The sequence below is a fragment of the Symsagittifera roscoffensis genome, chromosome 2 (genome assembly GCF_963678635.1).
Source record: "Symsagittifera roscoffensis chromosome 2, txSymRosc1.1, whole genome shotgun sequence".
Classification (NCBI taxonomy): Eukaryota; Metazoa; Xenacoelomorpha; order Acoela; family Convolutidae; genus Symsagittifera; species Symsagittifera roscoffensis.
In genome coordinates, this window is record NC_087063.1 from 51,798,509 (window position 1) to 51,809,995 (window position 11,487).

At 35.2% G+C, this 11,487-nt stretch overlaps 1 protein-coding gene across 5 annotated transcripts in view; it reads left to right on the plus strand.

The window, feature by feature from the left end:
• Positions 1-11,029, plus strand: part of LOC134839122 (LIM and SH3 domain protein 1-like) — a 95,908-nt gene extending 84,879 nt beyond the window's left edge. For 3 of the 5 annotated variants that reach the window (XM_063854564.1, XM_063854562.1, XM_063854565.1), the window contains exons 3-4: positions 4,764-5,007; positions 5,456-5,629. In XM_063854564.1, coding sequence (XP_063710634.1) covers positions 4,764-5,007; positions 5,456-5,565 — 354 coding nt within the window. In that variant the 3' untranslated portion in view covers positions 5,566-5,629. Of the gene's footprint in view, positions 1-4,763; positions 5,008-5,455; positions 5,630-9,924; positions 10,169-10,820 lie in introns of those variants that run through there. The other 2 variants (XR_010162367.1, XM_063854563.1) reach the window with 1 other exon arrangement.
• The last annotated feature ends 458 nt before the right edge of the window (positions 11,030-11,487 follow it).

The window sequence follows — 11,487 nt, forward strand, 5'->3', positions numbered from 1 at the left end:
GACATCTATACATAAGACTACAGTGGATATTTCAAAGATATAAAAGATTACATCAGTTTAAACGGTGAAAGAAACCGTCCACAAGATATTTCACCTAATATTTTTTTCAGTTTTCTAAACTAAAAAAACGAGCCTCTCGCCTTTCTAGGATGACCCTACTACATCTTAGAAAAATTGATCATATTATACAGAATACTTAATTTCTTTTGGATTTCTCTTCTCATTATTGAAAGTAATCTATACCAAATGCGCAATACACACACAAGCAAACAAACAAGCAAGTGTAGCAAGCAGATTATTCGCAGGATTTTTAGAATGTTTTCGACCTCATTTAACAAAATTATTCTAGACGCTCAAATAAGTGAATACAACAAAAAACTATCAACCACACCAAATGCATATGACAATTCACAAGGCAACAAAAATTTAATATGTACTGCACCACAATCACACAATTTTCATAAAAACCATCCGTTATCTTTGGTACCACGAAACTATAGAATTATAACAGTAACAGAGCACATCTGTACAAGTCATAGCTACACACAAAGTCCAGTTACTCATATAGTAGACCATCAACCGAATGTAGAAGAAATATACGGACAAATCAAACAATAGCCACATACCACTAATTTCCGTTCTCAGAACAACCATCTTTTAGCCCACGATGATCCGCCAGATTGGATCTCTCAACCGTTTCTTTCTTACCCATCCAATCTCCGTTGTCACTCTCCTAACATATCAATCTCTGATCTCACTCACTCTCACATACCATCATACAATTTTAATTCTGATGATAATTCCACACATACGGTTTTTCATTCAATCTCACAATTTATAAATTCCGATATTGAAACAAAAGATGAATTCCAAAATTCCCAGCCCATCACGTCCACGTTTTCACAACCTCCCATCCGTCCACTCCACACCCCAACTCCCGATTACACTTCCCCGGCCCTTTCTTCCTGCACCGACGCAACCCCAGTTCTCTCCCCAATGACCTGCAACCAACCCCACCCCCTAACCTCGTCACCAGCATCTTTTATCTTCTCACACCATACCCTACACTTATGCCACCATTAAAAAAATCTTCACCAGAGAGTATCAGAGCTATTGCTAGAAAACCAAACATAGATTTACAATCAATAGGTATATACTCTAGAACCGACATACAACATCATATTCGCACACAACATTTTCAAGAACTCCTTACAAAAATGGATACAATACAAAGACAATCCATTGATCAAAACTTAAGAAAACTTGCAGAAACCGCAGAATTTTCAGACATCTATACATAAGACTACAGTGGATATTTTAAAGATATAAAACATTAGATCAATATAAACGGCGAAAAAAAACCGTCCAAAAGAGATTTCAACTAATAAAATTTTTAGTTTTCTAAACTTTAAAAACGAACTGCTCGCCTTTCTAGGTTGGCCCTACTACATCTTAGAAAGATTGACTATTTTAAACGCAATGCTAATTTTTTTGCCTTTCTATTCTCATTATTGGAAGGAATCTAAAACACATGCGCAATACACACACAAGTAAACAAACATGCAGGTGTAGCACGCATATTATTCCCAGGATTTTTAGAATGTTTCGACCTCAATTAACAAAATTATTCTGTTCTTAATAGATGCTCAAGTAAATGATTACAACAAAAAACTATCAACTACACCAAATGCAAATGACACTTCACAAGGCAACGAAATACAACATCTACTGCACCACAATTATACAGTTTACATAATAACCATCCGTTATCTTTAGCACCATGAAACTATAGAAAAACAACCGTAACGGAGCACATATCTACATGTAATAGCTACCCACAAAGTCCAGTTACTCATATAGTAGCCCATCAACCGAATATAGAAGAAACATACGAACAAATCATAGAACAGCCACATATCACTAATTTCCGTTCTCAGAACAACCATCTTTTAGCCCACGATGAGCCGCCAGATTGGATCTCTCAACCGTTTCTTTCCTACCCATCCAATCTCCAATGTCACTCTCCTAACATATCAATCTCTGATCGATCTCACTACCTCTCCCATACCATCATACACTAATAATTCACCACGCATGGATTCTAATGATAATTCCACACATACGGTTTTCATACAATCTAAAAATTTATCAATTCCGATATTGAAACTCTAGATGAATTCCAAAATTCCGTATGTGTGGAAGAAATCACAATTGAAGAAATCCGAGTCCTTCGAGTTTTTAAACGCAATTTTCCCCATACCCCAATGCTTTCCAACCTCCGACCTACTCGAATGTTTTCCGTTCACCCACTCAACACTAGCACAAAAGAATTTCTACAAATGTGCTTACCATTCTTTCCACAATACACTTTCCACCAAACTACTAACAACGATCAACGAACTTACGTTGACAAACATGCCCTGTTTCCCACACTTTCATGGACATCATATTACCATTTCACTAACCCATTATCACTTCTGTTATATAATAACCAAGAAGACAATGAAATATGTCAAACTCGAATACATCACCTAATCACAGCATTTTATGAAAAACAATTCACAACCATCGGACTTACCCAAACATTAAAAAGATTTGTTGCATGGAAAACAAACCGATTTTCAATTAACCACTATGATCAAGCTATTGCACGTTATATGGAAGATACATTTTTAGAAGACGATACAAATACTAATCCCTAACTAAATGAAAAATAACATCGTCTCAATATGTATTAGTCATTAACTGGATGAATAAAAAATATGATGATGTTATTTCCACAGCAATTCGCGAAACCGAAGCCTACGATTCTTATTTTAGTAAATTTAATCATTTCGCAATAACTTTAAATTTCCTAACACCAAAAGGACGTGACTTACACTTCTCACATCAATTAATGTTACGCACAAAACAAACTCACACATACACTTATTATCCATTTATCCAACACCACTACAACTAATACATCACCACGAAACCCACAATATCGATTCACTTTTTTAACTGTTAAAATACTTCACCATTCGTCCTAATTTTCACATACTGTATAAAAGACACAAATATGCAAAACATCATCCGAAATTACGACCCCATAAAACAAATGTATATATTCCGCCCACTGACCAGAACTTTCAACGTTGATGGATCTCGCCCAATAATTGTCCCCCACGAACATATACAGCTTTCCGAAGTCCCAATCCTAGAATATAACCATAAGCTTTATAACCTAATTCAAAATACACCACATGAATTCTCACTAAGTAGTGAAGAGCACAAAATTATCAAAGCACTCGAGCTCCTATGACTTCTCCTACAAACTAAATACGTCATCCGCTTGCTTGCTAAACTCCTAACATCATCGGACACAATTCACAATGTTTTCGGAAATGGATTTTTTGCCGACGATGACCCTTTGTAAGTATAGTTAAATGTTTTTATCTTATAGTTTACAAACATAACAAACCATTCTACATAAATATTTCACTTTCTTTTTTAAATTTCACCCCTCAATCATCTAAAACAAATAAAATATTTTTAAAATCGTAAACTATTTTCTATAATCTTTTAAATTCATTTTAACAATTACAGTATATAATAAAAAGCAATAAATTCATAAGTTTAATCCTCTAAAGCAGTAAGTTTTCCCCTACACAGCAGTAATTTTATAAATCTAAACCCCCAATGCAGTAAAATTAATATTTCAATGTAGTAAATTCATAAAAAATTGCAAATAAATTAAACAAGTACTAACGTTTTCCAAGAAGATTCTTTTATGAATTTGAAAACATTCGTTCGCCCATAAATCACACACTCTTTCCACAATCGCACAACTCGCCCACGAAGAATTGTTTAAATAAAATTTTTTAAGTTTCAATTTTCACTGATAACAACTCAAACTTCATTTCACACGTTTCAAACTTTCCTTTAACCCAGTTGGAGGGAATGATATAGCAAACTGAAATAACCAACGCAGCTTACTAACGTCATAACCCAAAAACTAATAGCATGACTAAGAAAAAAATTCCACGGTTCTGGATAAAACTGGATAAACTATCCTTTTGAAAACCACTTTCAAGTCTTACCACAACCAAATAAAACACTAAAAAGTCAAAAGACAAACCCAAACCAAAAGATTCTTTTTTCGAGAAAAGGACAAAAGCAAAACAAAAAAGAAAAAAAACAAGAAATCAAAAGAGGGACGCCTTGAGAATGCCCTATAGCCGGCCTAACCCACCGCGCTACAACCACGCTTTGTGACCCACACTCAATTTTTGCCGAGAGTTGCTCTAGTGTGAACGACTCTTAAAAAATAACCAGATTTAATCAGTAATAATTTTTTTAGGTCTTTATAAGTAATATGAAATAATTTACGTCTTTTTCTTGCTGACAAAAGATTGTCCGAAAAACAACTTTTAGTCTAATTCTCTTTATCACCATACCCTTCGAAAAACAAATCTTAGCCGCCAAGTAAATAATTGTCCAAAAACTTATTTGAAAACTCGGCAGATATTTAATAATTTTTTGAAAACTTTTGTTCAGGTTTTGAGTACAGTTTCGTGTAGTTTCGTAAAATCCTCGTCCGACAAAAACGAACCAAAGCTTTTTTCTCGAGTTATTTCAAAAACAATTTAAAGATTTATTAGGTGTGCAAGCTTTGGACTCTGTAAACTCTGTATTTAAATCTAAGGCTGCCAAGTGATTCGGTTCATTGAATACGAAAAATCTCCGTCATTAATTTGGGATGCATCTTATGTACATTTCAGAATCAGACAGTGTATTACAATAAGGATCAGAATTCTTCATCTTATTCTGTTGTGGAAAGAGGAGACCTTACTGGTGCTCCCGTAGTCCCGAAAGAGGGAGGCGACAATCCTCCATCAGCCTGTCGAGACGGAAATGTTGTTCGTACTCCCACCAATGCACCTGAATATGTGGAGAGAGGGGCGTCGTACCGTGCTATATACGACTACACTGCAGCAGACGACGATGAGATTTCATTCAAGCAAGGTGATAGTCTTATACGGACTGATATTCTTAAAAGTTACGTAACAGAAACTAGACGCGTCTTAAGCCAATCAGAATCGAGCAAAAACAAAATGTATTTCGTACGTTTGTTTTCTTATATCGATTCTGATTGGCTTAGGACGTCTGCTATTTGACCGCACTCCATTCTTACAATCATTTAGGTTTCACTCTGCTAAAATTGGGATCAACCGGGTGATGTCATTCCACCGGAATGCGGTCAAAACACAGACACGTGTTAAAACGCTTGCTCATAAAGTTGCTCAGAACGGTTGATGAAAGTAGACACCTGCACAGCCAATCAGAATCGAAATAAGGAAACAAACAAACCAAAATTTATTTTTTTCTCAATTCTGATTGTCTTAAGACTAGTGTACTTTATAAGTTGTCTACTTTTTGCTACTTAACCAGTTTAACCTTCAACTTCGCGAAGGTGACGTCATTAAAAACGGGACGATAGTTGACGATGGATGGATGACAGGGTGCAATGAGAAGACGGGGGAAGCTGGCATGCTGCCTACTAATTATGTAGAGCCCATGTAAACAGCGGCAGCCAAAAACTCGAATTACTCTGATTTTAGTGACACTCATTATCAGACAAAATCAGAACTCTATAATCAAATTTATTGCTTATACTTTTTGTAATGAGAAATCAACAGACTTGCAGTTTTGTCTCATAAACAGGAAAACGAACAAGTTTTTATAAGTTTAGATGAATAATAACGAGCAAAAAAATACTTATACTCGTAATAACGAGCCGCGCGTCAAGCTTTGCTATTCACGTATTCACGTCTTCGACTCTCCGCGTATGACCAAAAACCCGTGGTCGAGATAAAGTCGTCAAGTCGAAATAAAAAACAGGTCCATTCAAAACTTGAAAACTCGAAATGATTGAAAATTTAAGACGAATACAAAGTGGAAACATTAAATCGAAATCAGCGCTCAAGATATGAGCGGTTTGAGCGGTTTTTCAGCAAGATCTGAGCGGTTTGGGTGGTTTTTTTTGGAAAAACCGCTCAAACCGCTCAAACCTTGCTTAAAAACCGCTCAAAAACCGCTCAGTTCTTGCGGTGATTTTTGAACGGTTTTTTAAGCAAGATTTGAGCGGTTTTTGAGCTGTCTTATAAAGAAAACAGATTAAAACCAACAAAAAGGCCTGGAAAGGTAATGTGACCCCGGGTTGACATCCATAAACCGAAAATGCTTATTTTAAATTTCCCCACACCGAAAAAGCTTATCATACAATTGCCTGCATCAAATGTATGGAAAAATTCTAATCATACAATTTTCATACAATTTCAAAAAACCATTGAAAAAAGATTCAATCTAGTTTCACCGGCTATTTGAACCAAATACAACAGTCTGATGATAAAAAATAACTACGTTTGTTTTTTTTGAAAAAAAATGTTTATCATACAATTTCCATATATGAAAATTGTATGATAACCATTTTTTCATGAAAGGCAAGATTTTCAGAAAATGTTCAAACTTGTTTGTAAACAAATTTAAATTATTTAAGAGTGCTTTTGCTCAATTTAAAGGACATTGCTCAACAAAAACGAAAATTTGATTTGAAGCTAGAAAAATAGTTATCATACAATTTGCATATTTGCAAATTGTATGATAACCATTTTTTCATAAAACGCAAGATGTTCAGAATAATGTTAAAAATTGTTTTTAATCGAGTTTAAACTAATTAAGAGTGCTTTTGCTCAATTTAAAACACCTTGACCATCAAAAACCAGATTTTTTGCTAAGTTTTAATCGTCATAAATTGTTAGCTTACGACGAGTAAAACTGAGATCTCGAAGGTCGGAGCCACACAATTCTTCTTCTCCGAAAATGACTCGGGGTAGGGTTGGGGTTAGGGTTAGGTTAGGATTAGGGTTTCTTAAGAATAACTTCACAGTTTTTGGAAAACAGAATTGAAAAAAAAATTCCGATGGAAAAAAATATGATTTCGATGGTGGCCTTAAAAGTTGATATTTTTGCATTCGATTAGTTCTGAATTTGGATCAGAAATCATATCAATGAACATTAATTACGTATGTGTTGAATATTTTCTGTTTTCTCGCACGTGTAAAATTTTGTTTTTTTTAGGAAATGAATTTATGCTGATGACAGAACTTGCGGATGACAACTGGAGTATGTATGCTTGGAGAATGTTTCCATCAGGAAAACAGGTTTTTTGGAGTTTGAGACAACTCCTCCCTTATGGTTTTGGTTCATCTAGGAGTAGGCTTAGGAAATTTTTGCTCTCTCAAGAGTTGAGGAGATTTGTCTACAGATAATGAAGAAATTGAGGTTCCAACCTCTAAAACCCTCTGATTTTTCGGTTGGTTCTCCTCTCTGTTCAGGGATTGCACGTCTTATGGGTAAGTTTAAACGCTAATTGAGCCTCATTTAAATTTACCAAAAAAAGCTTATCTTACAGTTTCCATAATGAAAAAAATGCTTGTCGTACAATTTCCATATATGAAAAAATGCTTGTCTTACAATTTCCATTAATGATAAAATGCTTATAATACAATTTCCATTTATGAAAAAATGTTTATCCTACAATTTCCACATATGAAAAAATGTTTACCTTACAATTTCCATATATGAAAAAATGTTTGTTCTACAATTTCTATATATGAAAAAACGCGTATCCTAGATTTTTGTAAACAATTTTCTGAGTCTATGAAACTGTAAAAAAATGTAGGACTAGCTTTTTTCATATATGTAAATTGTGGGATAATCATTTTTGGTCAACCCACGCTAAGATGCAGTTGAAATACTATCTACAATTTAAAAAAGTGCTTAACTTTTCTCAAATCAAGCAAAATTTTTTTCGATGTCTTGACCAAAAACAATGTGAGCGACTTTTTTCAAATGCTCGAGCAAAGTTACCACTGGAAAATATATAAGATTTGAGCGGTTTGAGCAGTTTTTTTAGACAATTACGCTCAAAATCTTGCTTCAAAATGAGCTGATTTTGAACGGTTTATCTAAAAAAAATCGCGCAAGATTTGAGCGGTTTGAGCGGTTTTTTTAGACAATTACGCTCAAAATCTTGCTTCAAAATGAGCGGTTTGAGTGGTTTTTGAACGGTTCATCTGAAAAAATTGCTCAAAAGCCGCGCAATATTTGAACGGTTTTGAGCGGTTTATCTAAAAAAACGCTCAAATCTTGCGCGTTTTTTGAGCAATTTTGTAGATAAACCGTTCAAAAACCACTCAAACCGCTCATTTTGAAGCAAAATTTTGAGCGTAATTGTTTAAAAAAAGGCTCAAACCGCTCAAATCTTGCTTCAAATTAGGTGAAAAAAAATTAGGTAAATGGGTACTTATTTAATCATCAGACTTCTAAATTTTAATCAATTTAAAGTAAGTTTATAATAAGTAATCGTTTCCAACTGGTAGTTCTAGCACCTAAATCTATATCATCATTAAAGGATGTTTTACTATAATATCCGTACGGATAACATTTCCCTCTTTTTGATTAAATGAATATCACTCATCCTCCCTCTTGTTTTTTTTTCAGTGGTTTTGATAGTATTTTCTTATCTTGTTACTTAGTGTCTTCTCTTTCTCGTTGGAACGTCATAAAAATTCCCGGAACCGGTAAAATTTCTTACATTATGTTCATTGCCTCCTCGAAGTTCTTACTGAAGGATTCCTCTGTTGTTTGTGGTTTGTCTACAATGTACCGGGAGCTTGGTTTTATCTGCGTTGTGCTGTCGCTTGTACTTTCGTGTCTTGTTTTTTCTGGGGTTGCTGCTTCCACGTGGATTTCTGTGCACATAATTTCCTCGAAGGAAACTTAAGACCGGACGGTATCGGTTATTAGGTGTATGTCGGGTTGTGGTTTTTCGGCTGGCTGGTCTGGGGTGCTGACGCTGGTTGTGGCGTTTTCCAAGAAGATTCTTTTATGAATTTGAAAACATTCGTTCGCCCATAAATCACGCACTCTTTCCACAATCGCACAACTCGCCCACGAAGAATTGTTTAAATTATATTTTTTAAGTTTCAAATTTCACTGATAACAACTCAAACTTCAATTCGCATGTTTCAAACTTTCCTTTAACCCGGTTGGAGGGAATTATATAGTAAACTGAAATAACCAATGCAGCTTACTAACGTCATAACCCAAAAACTAATAGCATGACTAAGAAAAAAATTTCACGGTTCTGGATAAAACTGGATAAACTATCCTTTTGAAAACCACTTTCAAGTCTTACCACAACCAAATAAAACACTAAAAAGTCAAAAGACAAACCCAAACCAAAAGATTCTTTTTTCGAGAAAAGGACAAAAGCAAAACAAAAAAGAAGAAAACAAGAAATCAAAAGAGGGACGCCTTGAGAATGCCCTATAGCCGGCCTAACCCACCGCGCTACAACCACGCTTTGTGACCCACACTCAATTTTTGCCGAGAGTTGCTCTAGTGTGAACGACTCCTAACAAATAACCAGATTTGATCAGTAATAAATTTTTTAGGTCTTTATAAGTATTATGAAATAATTTAAGTCTTTTTCTTGCTGACAAAAGATTGTCCGAAAAACAACTTTTAGTCTAATTCTCTTTATCACCATACCCTTCGAAAAACAAATCTTAGCAGCCAAGTAAATAATTGTCCAAAATTTCTTTGAAAACTCGACAGATATTCAATAAATTTTTGAAATATTTTGTTCAGGTTTTGAGTACAGTTTCGTCTAGTTTCGTAAAATCGTCGTCCGACAAAAACGAACCAAAGCTTTTTTCTCGAGTTTTTTTCAGAAACAATTTAAAGATTTATTAAGTGTGCAAGCTTTGGACTCTGTAAACTCTGTATTTAAATCTAAGGCTGCCGAGTGATTCGGTTCATTGAATACGAAAAATCTCTGTCATTAATTTGGGATGCATCTTATGTACATTTCAGAATCAGGCAGTGTATTACAATAAGCATCAGAATTGTTCATGTTATTCTGTTGTGGAAAGAGGAGACCTTACAGGTGCTCCCGTAGTCCCGAAAGAAGGAGGCGACAATCCTCCATCAGCCAGTCGAGACGGAAATGTTGTTCGTACTTCCAATAATGCACCTGAATATGTGGAGAGTGGGGCGTCGTACCGTGCTATATACGACTACACTGCAGCAGACGACGATGAGATTTCATTCAAGCAAGGTGATAGTCTTATACGGACTCATATTCTTAAAATTTACGTAACAGAAACTAGACACGTCTTAAGCCAATCAGAATCGAGCAAAAATAAAATATATTTCGTACGTTTGTTTTTTTATCTCGATTCTGATTGGCTTAGGACGTCTGCTATTTGACCGCACTCCATTCTTACAATCATTTAGGTTTCACTCTGCTAAAATTGAGATCAACCGGGTGATGTCATTCCACCGGAATGCGGTCAAAACACAGACACGTGTTAAAACGGTTGCTCAGAAAGTTGCTGAGAACGGTTGATGGCTCTTTTTCCTTCCCCCCCACCTACAATTTTTATATTTATAGTTACTGTTCACTTTGTCCGATTGTCATAAAAATTGGCATGTAGACTAATTAGGCCATGACAAACATATATAGTCTCCATAATTAACCTTGTAAGACCACTCGTTAGACCTTAAAAATCATGTTTAAGTGAGGTGGGGGAAGGAAAAAGAGCCCGGTTGATGAAAGTAGACACCTGCCCAGCCAATCAGAATCGAGATAAGGAAACAAACAAACCAAAATATCTTTTTTTCTCAATTATGATTGTCTTAAGACTAGTGTACTTTATAAGTTGTCTACTTTTTGCTACGTAACCAATTTAACCTTCATTTTTGCGAAGGTGACGTCATTAAAAACGGGACGATAGTTGACGATGGATGGATGACAGGGTGCAACGAGAAGACGGGGAAGCTTGCATGCTGCCTACTAATTATGTAGCGCCCATGTAAACAGCGGCAGCCAAAAATTAGAATTACTCTGATTTTAGTGACACTCATTATCAGACAAAATCAGAACTCTATAATCAAACTTATTGCTTATATTTTTTGTAATGAGTTACGTGTAGAAAAAATCAACAGATTTGCAGTTTTGTCTCATAAACAGGAAAACAAACAAGTTTTCATGAGCTTAGATGAATAATAACGAGCAAAACAATATTTATACTCGTAATAACGAGCCGCTTCAAGCTTTGCTATTCACGTATTCATGTCTTTGACTCTCAGCGTATGACCAAAAACCCGCGGTCGAGATAAAGTCGTCAAGTCGAAATAAAAAACAGGTCCATTCAAAACTTAAAAACTCGAAATGATTGAAAATTTAAGACGAATACAAAGTCGAAACATTAAATCGGAATCAGCGCTCAAGAGTGGTTTTTGGGTTGTCTTATAAGGAAAACCGATTAAAACCAACAAAAAGGCCTGGAAAGGTAATGTGACCCCGGGTTGACATCCATAAACCGAAAATGCTTATTTTAAATTTCCCCACACCGAAAAAGCTTATCATACAAT